At 38.2% G+C, this 23900-nt stretch overlaps 1 protein-coding gene across 3 annotated transcripts in view; it reads left to right on the top strand.

Annotated features, from left to right (window-relative positions):
- Positions 1 to 1141: 1141 nt before the first annotated feature.
- Positions 1142 to 23900, top strand: part of ip6k2b (inositol hexakisphosphate kinase 2b) — a 29666-nt gene continuing 6907 nt past the window's right edge. Inside the window, exons 1-2 of one of the 3 annotated variants that reach the window (XM_073072046.1) lie at positions 1142 to 1293; positions 23071 to 23369. In XM_073072046.1, coding sequence (XP_072928147.1) covers positions 23168 to 23369 — 202 coding nt within the window. In that variant the 5' untranslated portion in view covers positions 1142 to 1293; positions 23071 to 23167. Of the gene's footprint in view, positions 1294 to 1517; positions 1536 to 3547; positions 3566 to 23070; positions 23370 to 23900 lie in introns of those variants that run through there. The other 2 variants (XM_073072048.1, XM_073072047.1) reach the window with 2 other exon arrangements.

Here is a 23900-nt window from a genome sequence, read left to right as displayed (position 1 = left end):
TTTGGTCTTGGGGGTTTTTTGCTGTAGTGTTGTAGAAATGCATTAAAAAATCAATTAATTTTTTTTTTAAAAAGGCAGCATCCATCATTAAGGACCCCCATCACCCAGGGCATGCACATGTTTTCATTGCTATCATCAAGGAGGTACAGTAGCCTGAAGGCACACACATAACGATTCAGGAACAGCTTCTTCCCCTCTGCATCCAATTTCTGAATGAACATTACCTCACTACATTTTTATTCGTTTTTTTAGCACCACTTATTTTAACCATTTAGTAGACATATGGAATTTAGTCTAATGTAATTCAATATTTTTCTCTATATTTATTTACCATGAATTTCATTGTACAGCTGCTGTAAAGTTAGCAAGTTTCACGACATATGCCGATTATATTAAAATTGATTCTGTCTTTCAGTATCTAATAGGTTTCAATGAAATGCCCCCCTGATCCTTCTGAACTCCAAGGAGTATAGCCCCAGAGAGAAAGCACTCTCTGTACTTCAAGCCTTTCATTCCAGGGATCATGCTTGTGAATCTCCTCTCAATCCCCTCCAGGACCAGAACACTATTCTTTAGGTACGAGGCTCGCTATGTTCCAAATGTGGTGTGACCAACCAACGCCTTATCAAGCCTTGCTTTACATTCTTCTCCTCGCGAAATGAATGCCAATTAGTAAATCAAGTGCAAATCATTTTTTCTTCATACAAAACTTGCCAACATTAAATGGTGAAGGCGGTGTGGTTCTTTAAAGGAATAGAAGGTGGATTTGCTAATTTTTGCATAAAACATTACATCCATAAACAAGATTAAATCCAATACTGATTGAGGAAGGATCATAACTACTTATCATTCCAAAAGAGTAACCATGTGGATTTAAAGAGCAGATACTGCACTTGAGTGATGTAAACTATAAATAACAGGTTGGAGGGGGAGGGGAAGAAAATATTCCTTGTAGAAAATAACGTTAATAACAATGACGTCAATGTTTTCAGGGAGCAACCAATAGGATATTGTAGTATTTTTCGTTTTCGACCAATCGGTCTACTGTTGCTAGGGCACCCCAGGGGAGCCGAGAGGAGACGCAAGACGCCCGCGCGCAGGCGCGGTCAGCGTCCAATGGGAGCGGTGAGGGGGTGGGTCTGCGGTTGGCCACGCCCCCTAGCCCGCGATGCAGGAACGAGGCCGCAGTGCTGTTGTCAACGGGAAGAGTCGGCGGCCATTTTATACCGTCAGAGAACAAAGAAGGTGCGGCGTGTGAGTGGTAGAGACATAAAAAGAGCCGTCCTGATCACGGTAAGGAGATTGCCCTACAAAAACACCCGGGGAATGACAAGATAGGGTCCCGCGTTAAATAAATCCCCTAAACAACGGTGGTCTGGGATGAATTATGTATTTCCTTCCTCATTCCTTCGGTTGCTTAGTGACAGACTGAGAGCGCCTCCATCTCTGGATCAGATCTCGGACTATTCCTCCCACTCCAGGGTTAAATTCAATCGACCTGCCGCTGCTTATGTTGTGTATCTTCATTATCCGCAGTAGGTTTCACTCTCATTCTCTCTTTCCAAATGACTTTCCCTCCATTGGTGTTTATTTTCCTTATTGTGAGTGTTTCTTTAAAAATCAAAAACCCCTCTTTTCCTGCTTGCATGTTCTATCTCAGAGAGATTAAAGAACAGACGTGAATAATAGGCTGGCTTTAAATCTCTTAACGAGTTACTTAGTAGATTTGACCAGATTTTACTTTTTGTTTTCCTTGAATGCACTTAGGAAATTTCATTATATGTTGGATGTAGATTTGAAAATAAATGTATTATCAAAGTACATATATGTCACCATCTCCAACTCTGAGATTGATTTTTTTTCCGACATTCATAGTAAATTCAAGAAGCACAGTAGAGGCAAAGCTTTTGACAGTTGCTTTCTTACATAGATTAGCTGTCTGAAAGTGCGCAGTCTAATGTAAAGTTAGCTTTTACAGTTCATCCTATAATACAAATGGTGGATTAAAAATATTATTAGGGTAAAAACTGTGATTAGATTAGGTTCTGTTATAGTTAGAAATGCAACCTCGGCCTGCTCAGAGAAATGTTTCTGTATTTTAAAATTCCTGTCATTGTTTCTGTGCCTAATCAAAAATGCTACTTTCTTGCAGGCATTTTGCTTTGGTTGAAGGCATTGTTACAGTCACTGATCACTGTCTCAAACCCAGTGCTGGAATTGATTGCTAAGCCCTAATCATTATCTGTTCTTGTGCTCTGGGTCCACGGTTAGCATCTAAATCAGAATCAGTTTCATCTCATGAAATTTGTTAACCTTGTGGCAGCAGTACAATGCAATACATGATAAATGCTGAGCAAAACTGAATTACAGTAAGTATACATTGTTAGTTAATATAAGTAGTACAAAAACAAATTTAAAAAGTGATGTAGTGTTCATGAGTTCAATGTCCATTAAGAAATCGGTGGCAGAGGGGAAGAAGCCATTCTTAAATCATTGAGTGTGTGCCTTCAGTCTTCTGTACTCCTTCCCGATGGTAACAATGAGAATCAGGTTAATACTGGCATATGTTGTGAAATTTTTTGTTATGCGGCAGCAGTATATTGCAATACATAGTCAGAATTGTAATTTACAGTAAGGAGTGTGGGTGTATATATATGTTACTTGTAAAATAAGTAGTGCAAAAAAAAAGTAGTGAGGTAGTGTTCATGGGTTCAGTGTTCATTTAGTAATTGGATGACAGAGGGAAGAAGCTGTTCCTGAACTGTTGAGCATGTACCTTCAGGCTCCTGTACCTCCCTTGATGGTGGCAATGAGAAGAGGGCATGTTCTGGGTGATGGGGTTCATTAATGATGGATGCTGGCATTTTTGATGCATCACTCCTGGAAGATGTGTCCTTGAAATTTTTGTGCCGTTACTTTAGGAAATTATTCAGGATCAGTGAAGAATACTGGAACTTAGCTGGTTCTGCTTCAGTTAGTTGGCTTCAATCCTGCCAGTATTGTCACCATCCCAATGATCTGTTAAACAAATGTGCCCATTGCTTGTGCCTTTACAACACTAGTGAATGAAAGTCACAGCTCATACAAGCATAGTGATGGTGACCTGTCAGTGTAAGAGGTGAAGCTGCCAATACAGCTTCAGGAAGGTATCGTTTCGAGATACAGTGCAGAATTGGCCCTTTGAGCTGGGCTAATCATGGGACAATTTACAATGACAAATTAACCTACCAACTGGTAAGTCTTTGGACTGTGGGAGGAAGCCCATACATTCAACGAGGAGAACGTACAAACTCCTTACAGGTGATATTGGAACTTTGAACTCCCAGCACCCCATGCTCCGGAATAATACAGATCTACTTGAAGTAATTGTTTCCTTTGTTAGTTATTAGTTATGTCTCTATAGCTCATCAGAATTGAATTCCTTTATTAAAACAAGTTTACCCATGTTGTTTAATTGCAGAGTGCCTCTGATTTGGTTCTTAGTTCAGAAATTGTGTGTTTATACCTTTGCTACTTTCTTCAGTGGCACCATATTTTGCTAAAGGTCCCATGTAACTATTTGATGGTAAGTACCATTCCTGACCTCTCCTATTTGTTCATAGTACTTTTCCCTGTACTAACTAGCTTCCACAGTTACCATGTCACTGTCCATTGTAGCATGTGACATTTATGTTGTTTTGTGTTATACACTACCTCACTATTTATAAAATTTTACATACATACTTATTGTAAGGCATATTTCTTATTATGTACTGCTGTCGCAAAACAACAAATTTCATGACACATGCTGGTGATATTAAACCTGATTCCGGTCACTGTTAGCTTAAATGGATATCAAAAAATAACTCTGTTCCTACATTAGAGTGTTTATTTAGACCCTAAAGTTCAACTTAATGTGGGTAATCTGCAGTTTTCTATCAATGTATGAAGACTCAGTTTCAACCTAGGCTAAACAATTCTGTATTAAATATTTGGTTGGCTGAATATAATAGAGCCAATGAAAAATTGCTGTAAGAACTTAGCGTGCCTAGCTGCATCTGTTAGCAAAAGATTGGTCAGCGTTTTGGATTGAACCTCTGAGCATAGTTTCAAGGAAGGGAAGCCAATATCCTGTTGATTCCCTCCCTCGAAAGCCTTTGGTGTTATAGGGGTTGCTTACCTTGGAAGCGCTCCATACTGCTACTTTCAAGAAGGTGGCCTTCCATCATCAAGGGTCCCTATCACCTAAGATATGCTCTCTTTTTGCTACCATCAGAGAGAGATACAGGAGTCTGAAGACACACTCAAAAACAACATCTTCACCCTCTGCCATCAGATTTTTGAATGGATAATGAAACCATGATCCTACTTTGCTTTTTTTTTGCTTTATTGCCCTACTGCTTTATTTTTCTTTTCATATATATATTAGTAATTTATAGTTTTTTAATTATGTATTGCATTGTACTGCTGCCACAAAATAACAAATTTAATGACATATGCCAGTGATGTTAAATCTGATTCTGATTTCAGTATTATCAGCACATGCATCTTAAAGTCACATTGGAAAAACTGGTTTGTTTGTTTATTTCATACAGGTTCCATGAAAACAAATTTTATTCTGTATCTCAGATTTTTGCGTAATGATTTGTGAGTTCTGTAAGGGAGGATTTCTGTAAGTTGTAACTTGGGGTTGGCATATCTAGATGTGAGAACAAAGTGGAACCGAGGCTGGGAGGTGATGGATGGAACCAGATGAGGGAGTAATAAGATACGCTGGTAGGTGCTAGGTGGAAACATAAAAAGGAAAAAAAAAGCATGTGGAACCGGTGGGGGTTTTGGAGGGTAGAGACAAAGGAAAGTAGGTGACAGGTGGAGACAGATAAGGGAAGAATGATTGGCATTTTGAAGGGGGGGGAGCTAGTGGATAGGAAAGGTGAGCCAATGGAGAAGAAACTGACGTAGATATGTGGAGGATGGGCTAATGGAACCAGGTGATGTGTTTAGGTAGCAAGGTTGGGGAGAGATGAAAGGGAGGACAGAGAACCCCTGGACTGTTGCAGGCGGGAAGGGAATATGGGATTTCCTGAAATTGGAAAATTCAGTGTCCCACCATTGGGCTTCTGGATTGCATTTGCCTCCATGGCAACAATGAGAAGGTTGGGGACAGTATTGCATGGCAATTACGATCATATTGAATACCAAAGTACTCTTGATGGGGCTGGATGGCCTACCCCGTTCTTAATTTGCGTGTTAAGAGGTTTAAAAAAAACATCGATTTGTGATAGATGGTCTTGCACATACAGGATGTTGCAGGAAACTTTAGATCTAATGTCCTTTGATGTTTGATATTTCCTCAGGGGGAAAGCTGAAATATTACACGTGCTGCACTTATTGTGACCCATCGATTCAGAAATGAAGTTGTTACCATCAATTCCAGATGGCACTTTACCAAATAGAAGCATATTGTATTTTTTTTTGCCAAGTTAAATAGTTAATTGTTATTAACTTGATATATTTGTTGACATTATGGTGTTGCAGTAATTAACTGACATTTACATTTGTTGAACTGCTTCCTCCAAACTTTTTTCAAAAGAACTTGGGAGTTGCTATGCTTAATACAGGATATTGAGTGGATTGTTGGTCGTAAATGTCTAGAGCTTGTATATTGTCTAATCTACCATTCAGTAAAATTTGTACCTTACCAGTTTTCAAACTTCCATGAGCGTCAATGATGCAGTTTGCAAGATGACTACAGCCTTTGCACTTAATCATATCTGACACAATCAACCACAATGTTAATTGTTAATGTCTTGTGCACTGGAATTATTATTGCATGCATTTCCAGCATTGGCTCTGTTAACCTGCTTGACTTGACCATAATGATTGCCTGTTCCTAATGTGAATATTTTCCTAACAGCAATTCCTGTGAGTATTCTTAATTAGTTTCTGATGTCTACAAAGTAACCACTTTGCAAATTCTTGCCAACCCTCTCCAAAGTATACTCATGTCATCATCATCATGGGCTACCATGCTAGCATGCTTGGAGTTTGGAGTTCAATTTCAATGTCCTCCCTGTGGAATGCGTGGTTTTTCCTTGGGTGCTCTGGTTTCTTACTAGTCTAAACACTTACCAGATAGGCTAATTGTTTATTGTTTACGAAGGGTCTCGGCCCGAAACGTCGACAGCGCTTCTCCCTATAGATGCTGCCTGGCCTGCTGTGTTCTACCAGCATTTTGTGTGTGTTGTAGGCTAATTGTTTGTAACTTGTCCTTTGATTAGGTTAGGGTTAAATGGCATGAGTTGAAAGGCCTGTAAGGTCTACACTGCATGTTATTTCTAAATAAACAACTTTCTGTGATGAGGCCTTTCATTCTAGGACAAAGGAGATGTCTTCCTTTTTTAAAGAAAGGGGCTTTCCTTCGTCCACTATCAACTCTGCCCTCCATCGCGTCTCCCGTATTTCACGCACTTCTGCCCTCACCCCATTCCCCCCGCCAGCCCACCAGGGATAGAGTCCCCCTGGTCCTCACCTATCACCCTATCAGCCTACAGATCCAACGCATAATCCTCCGTAACTTCTGCCACCTCCTACGTGATCCCACCACCAACCACATCTTCCCCTTCCCCCCCATTCTCAGCTTTCCGCAGGGATCGCTCCCTAGGTGACTCCCTTGTCCATTCATCCCCCCCATCCCTCCCCACGGACCTCCCTCCGGGCACTCATCCCTGCAAACAGAAGAAGTGCTACACCTGCCCCCACACTTCTCCCCTCACCATCATCCCAGGCCCCAGACAATCCTTTCAGCTGAGGCACCACTTCACCTGAGAGTCAACTGGGGTGATATGCTGTATCTGGTGCTCCCAATGTGGCCATTTATACAATGGGGAGACCTGCCGCAGACTGGGAGACCATTTCGCCGAACACCGGCGCTCAGTCCTCCAGCAGTGGAGGGATCTCCCTGTGGCCACACACTTCAATTCCACAGACCACTCCCACTCCGACATGTCTGTCCATGGCCACCTCTACCGTCAAGATGAGGCCACACGTAAGTAGCTGACCTCCGTTGATACCCCTGCCCCCCACCCTTACCCCCATCCCTATCTATTATTTTAGTTTGGTTCTCTTTCTCTCTCCTTTCCCCCCTCACTATAATCTCTCCCCCCAGCCCGATCTTTCTTTCTCTTTTATTTCCCATAATTCTCCACCTTCCCCCAGCCCATTTCCTTCCAGCCTATCACTTCCCAGCTCTCTACTTTATCCCTCCCCCCACTTCTTATCCCCCCTCGACCATCCCATGTTACTTCACTCCTGATGAAGGGTTTCGGCCCGAAACGTCGTTATTACCTCCTCCCATAGATGCTGTCTGGCCTGCTGAGTTCTGCCAGCATTTCGTGTTTTTTTTATTTATTTCCAGCATCTGCAGATTCACTCGTGTTAACTTTCTATGACCTATTTCAAAAATTTGGAACCAAAATTTTTCATTAGAATTGGTTTATTATTGTGCAAAGGTCTTAGGCACATGTAGCTAAGGTGCCTGACTTTTGCATTGTACTGCTGTTGAAAAAAAAATAACAAATAACAAATTTCATGACATGAGTGATAAACCTGATTCTGATGTGGGTCTCTGTTGTTGACTGAGTGGGAAGGAGCAGTGAGAGGGGTAACATGGTTGGGAAAAGGGAAAGAGGGGGGATTAGTAGGAAGCACCAGAGAGAGACATTCTGTACTAATCAATAAATTGTTTAGAATCAACTGACATTGCCTGGTGTCTCTGAGCCACCCCCACCGCTGGCACTCCTTCCCTGCCACCTGTCTCACATCCCTCCCATGCCGGCTGCACTTTCGCCATTCTCAACATCCTTTGATTTTCAAACTTGCTCTCCATTCCACGTTGACAAATATAGTACTTCGCAAAATTCTTAACTCTAGTTATATGTGTAAGATTTTTGCACAATACTGTATAAATAAATGCAAAGAGAGCAATATAGTGAAGTTTTTCTTTTGGTTTTTGCTTCCACATGTACTACAATACAGTATCTTGTGTACGGTTCATAGGGTACATTACATAGTACATCTAGATAGAACAGATAAAACAATAACAATGCAGAATCAGGTTTAACAGCTTACACAAACTGAGAATCAGGTTTATTATTACCGGCATGTGTCGTGAAATTTGTTAATGTAGCAACAGCAGTACAATACAATACATGATAATATAGAAGAATAAATAAGTAAATCAATTACAGTAAGATATATATGATTAAAAATAGTGCAACAACAATATATATAAAAATAAAAGTGAGGTAGTGTTCATGGGTTCAATGTCAGTTTAGGAGTTGCATGGCAGAGGGGAAGAAACTGTTCCTAAATCACTCCAGTGCATGTAAACAATCATGTGCATGATCATAACAAGGTAGCTTGTGAGGTATTATGACATAGGGGTAGGAAGTGTCTTTGGGTCTGATGGTACTTGCTTTACAGAGTTTTGTATCTTTTGTCTGATAGCAGAAGGGAGAAGAGAATGTCTGGGATGGGTGGGGGTTTTGATTATGCTCGCAGTTTTACTGAAGCAGCAAGAAGTATAGCGATCATAGAGGGGAAGCAGGTTTCTGATGTGCTGAGCTGTGTCCACAGTTCCCTGAAGTTTGTTGCTGTCACATGCAGAGCAGCTGGTGTATCAAGCTGCTATGCATCTTCATAGACTGCTTTCTGTGGTGTGTCAATGAAATTTGGTAACGGTTGATGGAGAGTGCCAAATTTCTTTAGAGGTGTTGGTGAGCTTTGCAAAATATATTCAAAAGGAAGTAGCAGTTCTAAGTCTCCCAAGAAAGGAAACAAACTGCAGTTTCGTGCTTAGCACTGACCGTTTTTCTGCTGAACATGTGTTTGTACTTCTGCATTTGATTTGATCCAGAAAAAAGTTTAAAATGTGTTTTTGGAATACGGGTAGAATTGGAACATTTTTGTGTGTACTTTGACTAACTTTGAATATTTTAAAGTTGCATTGACTTCAAGAGATCTTTCTATATTAGTGATACTTGAATAAATTTCTTTAAAACTAGACATTTATAGACATAGTGAAAGTGCTACATGGAGATGTTGCATATTGTAATGGACAATAGGATCAAATTAGATGGGAATCGTTGTTGGCATTGGCAGTTGGGTCAAATGTCCTGTTTCTAGACCATTCATTCTTCTATACTCTAATGAATACAATCTAAGAGCCGACAAACACTCCTCATATGTTAGTCCCTGCATTCCAGGAATTATCCTCGTGAATCTTCTCTGAACTCTTTCCAACATCAGCACATCCTTTCTAAGATAGGGGGCCCAAAACTGCACACAGTATTCCAAATGGGGTCTCACCAGTGCCCCATAGAGCCTCATCAACACCTCCTTACTCTTATACACTACTCCTCTTGAAATGAATGCCAACATAGCATTTGCTTTCCTTACTGCCGACCCAACCTGTTGGTTAACCTTTAGGGTATCCTGCACTAGGACCCCCAAGTCCCTTTGCACTTCCGATTTTTGAATTTTCTCCCCATCTAAATAATAATCTGCCTGATTGTTTCTTCTTCCAAAATGTACAACCGCACATTTCTCAACATTGTATCTCATCTGCCATTTCTTTGCCCACTCTCCTAAATATAGAAGAAAAAACAAAATAAAATAATTATATAATAAATCAATCAATTACAGTATATGTATATTGTATAGATTAAAAATAGTGCAAAAACACAAATAATATATTAAAAAGTGAGGTAGTGAACAAGGGTTCAATATCCATTTAGGAATTGGATGGCTGAGGGGATGAAGCTGTTCCTGAATTGCTGAGTGTGTGCCTTCAGGCTTCTGTACCTCCTACCTGATGGTAACAGTGAGAAAAGGGCATGCCCTGGGTGCTGGAGGTCCCTAATAATGAACACTCCCTTTCTGAGACATCGCTCCTTGAAGTTACTAGCATGAGTGGAGCATTGACTGGTCGGCAGAGAAAACAGAGAGTGGAAATAAAGGGATCCTATTCTGGCTGGCCCAGAGAAGTTCCACAGGGGTAGTTGTTGGGACCGCTGCTTTTTACGATGTATGTCAATGATTTGGACTATGGTATTAATGGATTTGTGACTAAATTTGCTGATGATACAAAGATAGATGAAGGAGCGAATAGTGTTGAGGAAACAGCGTGCAGAGAGACTTAGGTAGTTTAGGGGAATGGGCAAAGAAGTGGCAAATGAAATGCAATGTTGGAAAATGTATGGTCATGCACTTTGGTGGAAGAAATAAACGGGCAGACTATTATTTTGATGGGAAGAGAATTCAAAATGCAGAGGAGCAAAGGGACTTGGGAGTCCTTGTGTAAGATGCCCTAAAGGTTAACCTCCAGGTTGAGTTGGTTATGAAGAAGATGAATGCAATGTTGGCATTCATTTCTAGAGGTATAGAATATAAGAATGGGGATGTGATGTTGAGGCTCTATCAGGCACTTGTGATACCACACCTGGAGTATTGTGTGCAGTTTTTTATTTTAGAAAGGATATACTGACATTGGAGAGGGTTCAGAGAAGATTCGCAAGAATGATTCCAGGAATGAAAGGGTTACAGTATGAAGAACGTCTGGCAGCTCTTGGGCTGTATTCCCTGGAGTTCAGGAGAATGATGGGGGGGATCTCATAGAAACATTCCAAATGTTAAAAGGCCTGAACATATAAGGCAAAGTTATTTCACGTGGTAGGGGAGTCCAGGACAAGGGGGTGCGACTTCAGGATTGAAGGACGTCCATTTAGAACTGAGATGCAGAGAAATTACTTTAATCAAATGGTGGTAAATCTGTGGAATTTGTTACCACGATTGGTGGTGGAGGCCAAGTCATTGGGTGTATTTAAGGCAGAAATAGGTTCTTGATTAGCCAGGGCATCAAAGGGTATGGAGTGAAGGCGGGGAGTGTGGATGACTGGAAGAATTGGATCAGCCCGTGAGTAAATGGCGGAGCAGACTCAATGGGCCGAATGGCCTACTTCTGCTTCCATATCTTATGGTGTAAGTCCACAATCAGCTCTTTCATGTTACTGATGTTGAGTGAAAGGTTTTTGCTGCGACACCACTTCACTAGTTGGCATATCTCACTCCTGTATGCCCTCTTGTCACCACCTGAGATTCTACCAACAATGGTGGTATCAGCAAACTTATAGACATTTGAGCCACACAGTCTTGGGTATATAGAGGGCTAAGCACACACCCCTGAAGTGCACCAGTGTTGATCATCAGCGAGGAGTAAATGTTGTCACCAATCCGCACAGATTGTGATCTTTCGGTTAGGAAGTCGAGAATCCTTGCTTTTGTATTCTAGTCCTCTTGAATGCGGTCATTGCATTTGCCTTCCTTTATGAACTCAACCTGCAAAATTTATTTTTGGGAATCCTGTGCAAGGACTCCCAAGTTCCTTTGTAAATACAATTTTTGAATTTTCTTTCAGTTTAGAAAATAGTCTGTGCCTCTATTCCTTCTACCAAAGTATACACGCATACGCTTTCCTACTCTATATTCCATTTGCCACTTCTTTGCCCATTCTCCTAATGTGTCTAAGTCCTGCAGATTCCCTTTTTCCTCAACACCACCATCCCCTCCACCTATCTTTGTATTGTTCCAAAATTTGGCTACAAAGCCATCAATTGATATACAATGTAAAAAGAAGTACTCTCAACACCAACACTAGTGGAACACCACTAGTCATAGGCAGCAACCAGGAAAGGCTTCCTTTATTTCCACTCTGAGAGCAATCGCAAAATATTTCAGAATTCCACAACTTTATCATTTTATGCTTAAAAGTGATGGTTTACTTTTTTTTTTATATCATTGTCAGCAGTTGCATGCATTTAAAATGTGATTTTAAATTGTTTTTAACACTTTCTAATCACAGTTATAACACAAAGGTTTTTGTTGGAACCTATCAATATAGTTATGATAAAATCCACAATAGCAGTTGTCGAGCTGTTTCAAGTGCATGCAATTGCTGACAATGATAGAAAAATGTGGGCTAGCATATTTCGTTACGTACATTTCCATTTGTGAGCTGGGGTGAATTTGGATAATTGGTGATGCACAAAATGTGGAAGACAGAGTGACATTACTTTTATGGATCTTTCTGAATTAACTACATCATTCTATAGCAATGCAAATAAACTGCAGTAAATAGGTTGGTTGCTATTGAAGTCTTACACAAATGAAATCTGGATTTGAATGGATACATCTAAAATTAAATTCAGTCTGTCTTGGCAATTTCCAATGCCATTTAGCAATTAAAGTTTGATTGATCTGTTGAAATCAAATGTAGGTGTAGGTCAGCCATGCATTGCTGAATTTGGTACATTGTTAATTTGCGTTATCATTCAAAGCAATGTATTGTGAAGCTTGAATTTCATTTGGTAAAAGCAAATAGCTTTTTTTTATTCACAATTGTGTGTAGAATTTATAATTGTTCATAATTATAAGCATTCACTTTGAAATGCAATGTTTTTACTTAATCTGGATTCCTTCCATTAATATGCCTTGGCAGATCAGTTCAGAATCTTATTACCTAATCAAGATTTACCATCAAGACCAGATCCCTGTACAGTTTCTGCAGCTTTTTTCTTTTTGTTCAATAAATATATTTCTGTTTTGGAGCAAAATTTCATACTGAATATAGACCCAAAGCAGAGATGGTTGATGGGTGGTGTTGGAACCTACTCAAATGTCACTGCTTTTTTTAATGGCATGTATCGATATGGAATGAAAGAAATGAATTTGAATGAGATGGCAGTATATTCAATGTACAGCTTGTAGAAACTGAGCTGCATATGATTTTGCTAATGTTGTGTATCTAATCCAGCTACCTTGTATGGGAAATTGCATTGAATTTATTCACAATTTTTGTGTCGCTGTTTGTTATTGAGATGGTGTAGTTATTTGATTCTATTTCTGTCGTAGGAACTGTTGGGTATAGAGTGATTTTTCACTATAAAAATTCACATCTGTTTTTTACACTTAGAAATACCTGACTGGCGGAATTTTCACTTTCTGAAGTTGTTAAACATGGGTAATTTGGTAATTCCATACAAGCTTATAGTTTGAATTTGACAAAATTTGCTTTCCTTCTAATGTAAAAGGGATAAGCAGTCAGGAGCAGGTTTTGACTGGTGCATATTCATGGTACAAGAAGGAAGTTGAGTTCATTTTGTGAAAGTTAGCATTTGAAATGGGAAATACATTCAGCTTTTGAGAATCGGAGAAATAAATATGTTCTCAGCTTCTGCTGTAGATCCATCAGTGTACATTTACTGATGTTCTTAATGCAACCCAAGTGCAAAGTTCAGTTTTCACTTGAAATCTACAAAATGCTCACAGTGTTAAGTCCTAGAAATCATTGGTTATGCATGTACTTACACATTTTCTTTCAAATTGATCTACTCAACTGCTTTTGTACCTGTTGATGAAATCAGCATGGAAGTATTATTTGCCATTTTATTCTTCACCAAGGGCCTCTTTTAAAATACTATTTTAAGTTGTTTGACATTTGTTTGAAATTCTAGCAATAGAACTTTTAGCTGTATATCAAACACCAGAGTTGGTGATGATGTGGCTAATTGGTTGCAAATTGTTAAATGGCTTCTTTTGTTGCTAACAAGTAACTTAAATAATACATAATATAAAATCTTCAGTTTGTCATTGATCTTTTGATACTAAGTTATAAATTCCTATTGTAGAGAAGAATATCATTAAGATCAAATAATCTTGTGGTGCTGCCTTTGAAAGCTGTATACTTGTGGTTATGCATAATTTAAATTGAAGCCTGTACTCAGTGGTTGTTTCATGCACTGTTGGTTATATATGTTACATATCCAGATTAAGATATTTAGTTTAGCTAGAATATTTTAAAACCCTGAATACAGTGGATTGCAGTTAATCTGGACCAGTACAATTTGGCACAATTGAGTGGCTGCCCCAATTAGCCGAAATTCCACTGAAATAATTTTTAAAAAGGCAAACTACATTTAATTGAGTAACAAGCTATGTATTTAAATGAATTACAGAACAAATTAGAACAATATTTCTATCATTACAGTACTATAAAGCTATTAGTTCCTTATAGTTAATTGATGGAGGAATTCATCCAGTGTATGCTGCTGTGTTCTTTTGACTGTAAATGAACAAAATCAGCTTGGTGGAAATAATTGCCTTCCAGCATGAAGTAGTGTCAAAAAAATCACTGCTTTCTACATTGATGTTGGTCGGCCCAAATGAATACCAACATCAGCACGCACAACTGACAGTATTTTAAAACTGTTCGCTGTAAGCACAGTGTAGTGTCTAATGGCCACACAAGTGCACGCAACTGACGCTAGTTAGAAATTGTGGCATCATCAATCTTTGTATTAATTGTAACATTCAAGATGATTGTTGATGCCTTCAAACTCTTCATGGTTCCTTTTTCATTTTCACTGACGGCTGTTTCTGGTATCTCCAAGCCTGAATGTTTGAAACTGCAGTGAGCAAAACTCAAGAGTTTGAAAGGTATAATCCTTTAAATTGATTTTAAACAGTGAGAGTTGAAACAATATTGTATTTATAGTGGAAATCATTCTTGATTGAGCTTTAGATGAAAATGCAGAATAATTCTGATGACCTGGCACTCTCAGGACTTTGGTACTGGACTGGCAAATTTTCCAGACTTCTGGCTATTTCTATTGATACTCCTATCCACTTGTGTGTAGATTGAATTTATATTAGTACCAAGTTCAAAATACTCATTAAAACCAATTTAAATTCCATGAGTTTTGCGGTAACATTTGACTTGATTAGAAATTGCGCTGTGGAAATTTTAAATATTGTGCTCAGTAGATGAATTTGTAATTCCATGTGATTGGTCTGGTTTCATTCCTTCTGTCGCTTTGTTCAACTACCTGATTTTTTTTTACATTAATGTTTATTTCCAATGAATGCATTGGAGAGACTGGAGATTATACTGTTTTCTTAGTTTTTCTCCTGGTTCACTATCCTTAATTTTATATTTAATCACTGTAATCTACTTGTAGCTTACAGCTTTGTTGTAAGCACCTGTTATGCCTGCTAGCAAATTAGAATTGTCGAAGTTGAGCAGAATCTTTAAATAAAAAAACCTTGGTACTCTTGCACTGCTGAGCTGTAGATTGCAGCATGTCTACATTTGCTTAAAATGCAGGGAAATTTTTAGCTCAAACCTCTCAGTAGATACATTATCCACTCAAAGAACTGGAGCCTAGCACCGGATAAGTGCAATAATTCCTTAATTTACATAGTTTACAGTTTTTCACTTCTGAGTTTTGGGGTCTTATTTTCAACTTGTGAATTTATTTTTCACTGTTAAGGATAGCATGAGGGTACACTATGCTGAAATGGGCATGATGCAATTACTGCAGTCTTTCCGATTGACAAAACTTCGTTAATGAAACATTTCTAGGAACAAATCCTCTCCATAAATTGAGGATTAGTCATATTAACAAATGTGGCATTTCGTATTTCACCATTGATCTTTTTTGTTTCTTTCTTAATCTTGTTCTCCTTGACCATTCTTCTAGAAGGTTCGCTGTGATTAACATTCCTTCACCAATATGTCACTCGTTTGCCCATACATCCACATGTTATTTATTCATCCTTGTCTTGTAATATCTGTTGATTTTCTAACCTTATTTAGTTCTGATGAAAGCATTGGCCTGAATCATGAATTCTCTCCAGACATGCTGATCAATCCGTGGAGTGCTGGTGGCATTTTTGCTTTATTTTATATGTTCAGCTACTGCTTTTGTTTTTGTTATTCTTGGATTACAGAATAAGCATTTTTTTACCAGCTGTGTTTGTACAATTCTTCAAAAATGCTGAACTGGTATAATTATGCTTATATGCATTTCCTTGAAAGAAATCTCAGGTGGAATCAACTTTTATAATTTTGCTTTCACTTGTTAATTAGCTGATTATTTTATTAATTTACAATATATGTTTTCTTGGCTATTGAGTTAAGTAATACAATAGTGCCTGGTTCTATTAGTAATTAATTTTATGCACTGTCATTTAGGTTTAAAGTTGAGGCAGGGAACTGCTTCTTTGTATCTGTGCATAAGTAATAGTGGTAGTGAAAACTAAAACTTCAGTGTTAAGATTGTTTTTTTCAAAGCTCAAATGTTTAGTCATTTTAGTTCAGCCATCCAAATTGGTCTTGGGGGTTCCTAATGTTAAATATTACCTGGAACAGTTATGTTTAAGCATTAAAATTACACTTTATTTAGTTTCCTTAACCTATATTTTTAGTGGATGTAGAGAAACAAAGTTCTAGATAAATTTGATATTTCTAGATAAGTTGGATTTCTGAACCATCTTAACCTTTTTTTTAAATGCCTTGGGCCCCTTTGGCAGTCCAGTGAAGCCTATGAACGACCCCTTCTCATAATAGTGTATTTAAATATATAAAATCAAGTATATAGGATTACAAAAGAAACTAATTATATTGAAATACTGTAATCAAAATATTAAAAAAACATTTGTAATATATATGCTTTTTTAACACATTATATAACAAGACTATATTTAAAATATAGGCAAGTTAAAACTAATTTTTATTTTTAAAGACTTAATCTGTCTTAATTGTCGCTTAGCTTGAATAAGAGCATTAAACTGGGGTGGACAAAGCAACACACGTCATGTTGGACCCTTATCACAGCGATGCCTGATAGTTGGCCAGCTATGTCGCATGGGGGTCTGCAGACAGAAAGACTGTGAGCATGTTCGATCTGGAGGCATGTCTGATGACTACCATAATTTTGAATTGGTGAAGATTAGTACGATATTTTGAGATACTTGTAACAACTGTAATGTGATATGAAAATATCTGTGATTTCTATTGGGGTCAAAGTCACAGGTACTGTTAATTCTGCTCTGGTTTGTTGCCTAATTCTTTATTGAAGGAAATGTTAAATTTCAGTTTGAGGTTAGTGAAATTAAAGATATAAAATTATTCCCATCCAAGTTCAGACACCCTGCCCCGCCAAAGGGGTTCATGTACTCCAGGTTAAGTACCCTGATCTAATGAAAAGTTGATTTGAGTAAAACACCTGTAGCTTATTATTTAACAAAATTAAATGATTTTGTTCCCAGAGTTTGAGAGATTCTGTAATTATAGGCTACTGACTTGACCTCTCTCTCTCTGCTGCAGCTCCTGTTTGTAATATAAACTGCAGTCTGATTTGTATAATCAGTCTTTCCAGGGACCCTTTGAAGGTCTAGACTTGGATGGTAAGAGCTTTGCTCAACAGTGAACTTTGTCAGGTGTTTGGCACCAGTGAACTATCAAAAATCCAGGCACCCTTGACACTCATGGCATAATGGAAAACCTGAAGATTTGATCATCAGTTTGTTTGCTTATTGCTTTTATCTGTCCATTTGAATGGTGTGTTGGAGGATGTGCAATATCAAAATGTCTATTTCAGCAAATAGAACACAAATAGGGGAAATATTCCATCTCTTTATGTATGGATTTGATGACTTGGGTTCTTGACTGAGCTTTTAGCTTGTTTTGTGCATGTGATTTTTATTTGGCATTAAAATCCACTTCTATTCCATTGTGATGTGGTTTGTTTGGTGCTTCTAATAAGAAAATCAATTTGCTTTCAGTTTGGCAGTTTGCTTTGCAGCTGCCACACTTCCGTCGATTGGTGTTTTTGTAGTTTTGGAGTGTTCTGATGTAACTTCAGTTTAGGCATTGTAATCAAAAACAATGTAAAACTTAAAACTGAATATTCCAGAAAAAATATAGCTATCTGTAATCTATATTTTCCCCCATGTCTCTGTAAATTTAAAGTTTGTTTAGCTGTTCTAGGTGCAGAATGAACCTTAAGATATCTTGTTATTTTAGATAAGTTTTCATTGCTTTTAATAGGCTGAGGGAATGCATACACTAATATATTTGTCACAAGCTACATGTTTCTGAGCAGTTGATATGGATATTACATCTACTGATATATAGTTCCAAAATGAAGCATTTTATTTTAAAAAATTAGTTGTCCTATATATAGACAAATATATTGAGAGTCATAAACTATCCATGCAATGAAGGTACCTTTAACTGTTCAAAACCTATCATGGGTGTAGCTGTTCTCCTAAATTGATTGCATGGCAGAAAGGTGCCTTTTATGTTGTAAACTAGTCACATAACCCTGGCTGATTACCTCTATTCTGCAATATTTTGATATCAAATAATAATCCATTTTTTCTTGAAAGGTGCAGTTGAATCACCATTCATCATACTTCCAAGAAGTGTACTTGAAATCTTAATCCTTCTGCTGGGCTTGGTAGTAGAAGTTGATACCATAGGTACATTTAACAGACTTAGATAGGTACATAGATGTATGAAAGATGTAGGAGGGGAAGGGTTAGATTGATTGTGGAGTAGGTTTATATTGGTCAGCACAGCATTGTGGCCTGAAGGGCCTGTACTCTGTTGTACTGTTCCTTGTTCTGTTTTCTCTTCCATTATCTTAATTTTTTTCAGTTTCTTTCATAATCCCTTTCCTGCTGTTAAATGCTCCACTTCACATTTCACTCAATTCATTTTGTCATCTGCCCATTCTGCCAGCTTGTATCCTTTTCACAGTGTATATGGGGTCTGGGGGTGAGGGGAGCAAGGTCATCCTTGGATCAATCACTGCTGTCCATTATCCCTTTCATTTTCTACAAATTTTAAACAGTTCTGTAAATACTCAGCATGCATAGCTGCTCATGGAAGGTAAACAGTTAACATTTCATATTGGAACACAAGATTCAGATTTATGTTACTTCACTAAAAATATCTTGAGTTAGTCAAATATAATCTTCTGCCCTCTCTCAATAAATTCGAGACTTGATGACATACATATTTGCTCCTGTTTACAGTGAATACCTACAGTTTGTCATAAAACTAGACAATTTCCAGCAGAACGTGGCCTACTCTGTGTGTATTCAAAATGTAACACTTCATGTTCACAGTTACATTAGCTCACCTGCATTTCATTATTAAACTGCTTTTTCAGGTGCTGTTACTGTGGGAAATGTTTTGATGCCAGTTGCTTGATTAACTGAAGAAAAGTAATGAACCATTGTGTTATACAAATCACGCACCACACTTTAATCTATAAAGTACCTTAAATTAAGCCATTTGTGCTAATCGCTGCTTCTAAGAAAGTGGTCCTGTTCAATTTATGGATTTTAATTTTCCATTACAGTACTACAAATTTAGGACTTGTGTTTTCAAAAATGTTTTTCCCTATACTTTGCTGTTTTAATCATCACATGTAGGAAAGCTGGTTTAGCAGGCTTCAGGTTAGATTATTTACAGGGTAAATTGGGTTATTTTTATGGAAAGTCCTGTATTGCTTACTCTGTTTCTGCATTCCCACTTTTAGTTAACCCTTGGTGGGGATGAATGAGTTTGAGGTTTGGCTGTTCGTAGGTAATAGGACTCAACTGTTCCATTAGATAACATGAAAAGTATTAAAAATAGAAAACAATTTGGTGCATGGAGGAAAGGAACCTCTTGTGTTTATAAAATTGACAGATGAAGAGTTGGTGATAAATGTTGCTGTGTTCTCAAAGGCTTGCAGAGATGTTTTGTATTTCTTCATGGTATTTGATACTTTAAGTTCAATTATTTGCTAATCATCTACAGACACTGGAAAGATAGTTACCTTTCACAAAGGACATTTCCAAGTCTCCTTCCTTTAATGCTAAGTTACAGATTCAAATAATAATAGTGAAATTAATACTCAATATATTTGCAACAGTTCCAGAGTAAAACTACTTTTTCTAGGATCAGAAAATAGAGGGATATCTTACTAAAAGGCAAAATTAATTCACATTCATTTGCATAGTGTGCATTATCTTGAAAGCTGGATGTTGAGGAATCTTTAAAGAGGCAGATGGACATTAGAGGGGTAATTAACATAAATAGTACAACACAGAAACAAGCCCTTCAGCCCACCATGTCTGTGCCAATCTAAACTACTCCTATCTGCCTCTACGAATTCCCCTAACAGCACATTCCAGGCACCTGCCAGACCCTTTGTGTTTTAAAAAAAAGCACAAATAGCATCACAAATCCCCTTAACTCTTTTCCCCTGTCTCCTTCACCTAAACTCTGTGCCATCTAGTATTTGAAATTTCCACCCTGACTATCTACCCTATTGTTGCCTCTCATGTACTTCATTCAAATCACCCTTCAGGCTCCAATGCTCCAAAGAAAATCCAGGTCTGTCTTACAGCTCCTTGTAGTCAGTACCCCCAGGCCAGGCAGTCTACTGGTGAACTTTTTATGCATCCTCTCTAAAATCTCCATGTCCTTCCAATAGTATTGCAACTAGAACTATGCACAGTACTTCAAAGGTTGCCTAACCAAAGCTTTGTATGACCTCTCAACTTTATACATGATGCCCTGCTGATGAAATCAAGCATATCGTACAACTTCTTTACGACCCAGTCCCCTTGTGCTGCAATCTTGTATCTGAAGGTTCCTCAGTGCAACAATGCTTTTTTGGGAAATGCCATTTACTGACCATAGGGACAGTAATTTGAATAGCATTTGAAGTATCATAATTCGTAAAACTGTTAAAGGAATGCAATGTTCCTTCCTAAATCCATGAACTATAACCATATTCGGCATTCATTTAAAGCTACTCCAGTGTTTGATTTGAATTCTGGAAATCTTCCCTCAATAAATAAGTAACTTAGAATTGGGTTTGAGTTATTATTGTCACATGTACCAAGATACAGAGAAGCGATTGTCTTGCATACTGTTCATACAGATCAATTCATTACACAGTTCCCTGAGATAATACAAGGTAAAACACTAACAAAGTGCAACAGCTACAGTGAGAGTGCAGTGTAGGTAGACATTAAGGTGCAAGGTCATAATGAGGTAGATTGATGTGATCTAAACTCCATGTGGACTTGAATGTTTTGGTTTTGATGTCCATACAGTTTTTCCACCCCCATCCCTTCTGCCAACTTGATACTTAATTATTCTGTACAGTCACTGTACGGTAAATATTATGGCCTTTTAACCTGTGCAGAACCATTTTCTCCATCTCAATAAAGAGCTTATCTGGATAAAGATATCACACCTGTTTTATTTGGAGAATGTTGACTGATGTAATTTGCTTCCCAGTGTTAAGAGTAGAACAGACAACTGCCAGATTGTTTGCATTTTATGCGCAGTGCGGTATTTTCAGTTGCTTTGCCCACGTTATCTTGCAAAATGGGTGTTTTCCTAAATTTGTTTGCTCAGTTTTTATTCTTTAATATTTTCAGTAGAGAATAGATAGGATAAATAGTCTTTTTAGTGGTGTGTCAATGTCTAGTGCTGGAAGGAACAGAAGGCTGGTGGTATTTGGAACGAGCTGCCAAAGGGGTTGGTGGGAGGCAGATACAATGACAATGCTATAATGGATTCTGAACATACACTTGGAGGGGTATAGGTCTAGTACAGACAAACAATTAGAATAGCAGGTGTCACAGCTGGCATGAGAAAGATGGCCCAATCTGTGCTGATTCTATGAAATTGTGGCTGAAGAATTGCTTTAATTTCGTTAAGGAATGCATGCAATGTGCTCTTGATTTTTCTGCTACGACATTATGCTTGTAGGCATAAGAAATGTATTTCAATGAAATTTGCGTTCACTGACTTTGGATAGTTGTGACTCAGCAGATGGCGCCATTTATGCTTGGAATATCAGTTCTGAAATCTTTTTTCTTGGACTTTAGTTGGATCTGAATTCTAAAAGTTTATTGTACTTTGTCCTTCCAAAGTGGAGTGTTGGCTCTTTTGTTCTTTGCACTCAACCCTTCAGAAAAAAAAGAACTGTAAATCATTCAGGGGTTTCCAACCTGAGGTCCACAGACCCCTCAGTTAATGATAAAATTCCATGGCATAAAAAAGGTTAGGAACCCCTGACGTTTGTGCATATTTGTTACTCATACAAACTGAACACCTTGATTGTAGAACCCTTGTTGGGATCAAGTTATTTGTATATTTTCTAATCTTCCTCCAGAATAGCAAACATCACATTGCTTGACTTGTTGAATGTCTTCAAACCTCAGAGAGAATGACTGCACTCCTTAATTTTTATTCTAGCTATAACCTTTTGGTATACCTTGAGTAAAATTAAAGCTACCACCAGCTGATTAGTTATAGCAACCGCTCGGCAAAGGCAGCATTACCAATACATGTATTCTAATGTAAAGCCAAACTGAGTTTAGCTACTGAAAATAGTTCCCAATAATTGAAAAATAGGTTTAAAAAATAACTAGGTTTTGTTCTCTCTCCTCATTCTGTTTTTATCACCTGTAACATGAAGATTAATAAAATTCTCTACTTAAAAGGTAGTGAAGCTTTCCATGCAGAATATTAAAGCAACAGATTCTCATTAAGTTCTATTCAGCTTGAATTAGCCTTTACAGTCTCTTGTGTATTCTTATGTGTCATTCTTATTTAGGAGGTTATGAAATACACAAAATTGCTTTTACAGTGGTTGTCTTCTTACTCTTGAAATATTAGGCACTTATTCTTTTAAGTTCCTGATTTTGAGAAATGACCCAATGAATAAGTAATCTTTTAGCATGAGCTACATTTTTAAAACTTTAAATCTTGACTAAAAAGATTGGACGCTGTTGCATTTAAATCTGTGGTGTGCATTAACGTTGCCCTTTGGTCCCGCCACAATAAGGAAATGCTGTGAAGTTGATGCAAGCCAGCTGAGAGCAGCAGTGTTCTATTTTCTCCACCCCCTTGTTCCCTATTTGGCTTGCTGCCACCGCCTTCCCACTGAAAGTAAATGGCAGTCAATTGGTCACACTTTGTGACGTAGGAAGAATATAATTGGTTCGGTGGGTTTTTTTGTTCTGTGTTTCATTGCCCTTCCCTGTAGTTCAGCTCAGTTGTATTGCAGTTTACTAAGAGATCGCTTACTGGAATGCTTGCCTGGCTTGCTTCAAGGAGAAATTGTTTTGGCTTGCCGTTGAATCTAATCCCGGGGAATTCTATTGCTGTTGCAGGAACCTTATATTGGCGATCTTTTGGGAAAAGAAACTTCAGCTTCTAGTCAGACTTCACACGACCTGCTGTTTTTGAGTTGTCTAATGTGCTTTAAGGATGAGCCCAGCGCTAGGGGCAATGGAAGTGGAGAGTTATGCAAAAGGAGTCCTCCTAGAGCCATTTGTTCATCAGGTTGGAGGACATTCTTGTGTTCTTCGCTTCAATGACAAGACCATTTGCAAACCCCTTATTCAACGAGAACACCAATTTTATGAGACACTGCCTCCAGAGATGCGCCGGTTTACACCTCAGTATAAAGGTATGTGACACACATCTTCTATGGAGACGTTCTTTCCTTTACTGTTGTACAAATCTGCTGTCGTGTTGGGGTACTTTGGGAGGGTGGGGACAAAGAAAATTTGTTTCTTGTTTTTGTTTCAAATTTTATCAGATGAAAGCCGTGATCTGACAGGTGGGGTCCACTTGCCAGCTAGATCGCAGTGTAGTTGCGTGACGAATGAATAGCCTGTATTCTTCTATACTTTAGTGGGTCTGCTGATGGAGGTAAGTTCATCCAAGGTGAAGAAAATGTTAAATATTTAAAGTACTTAGGCTTTGATCTTGATTATGAAGTAGATTTTAAATGTAAAGACTTAGCAGTTTTGCAAAATTGTTATGGTTTTTAAAAAATGAATTGTAAATGAAACCGCTGGAGCTTTTCTCTCTCTAACGATTTCAGTAGGCTTTAGCAGGCTTTTTAAAGTTGAGGTAAAAGCTGGAAAAGCAGCAGTCTGCCGCCTTTCATCTAGAACAGGACCGACTGGAACAACTAGCTCCACCAGGGTGTGTG

This window comes from Hemitrygon akajei, chromosome 19 (assembly GCF_048418815.1).
Source record: "Hemitrygon akajei chromosome 19, sHemAka1.3, whole genome shotgun sequence".
Taxonomy (NCBI): Eukaryota; Metazoa; Chordata; class Chondrichthyes; order Myliobatiformes; family Dasyatidae; genus Hemitrygon; species Hemitrygon akajei.
This window is presented reverse-complemented; position numbering and strand designations above follow the sequence as displayed.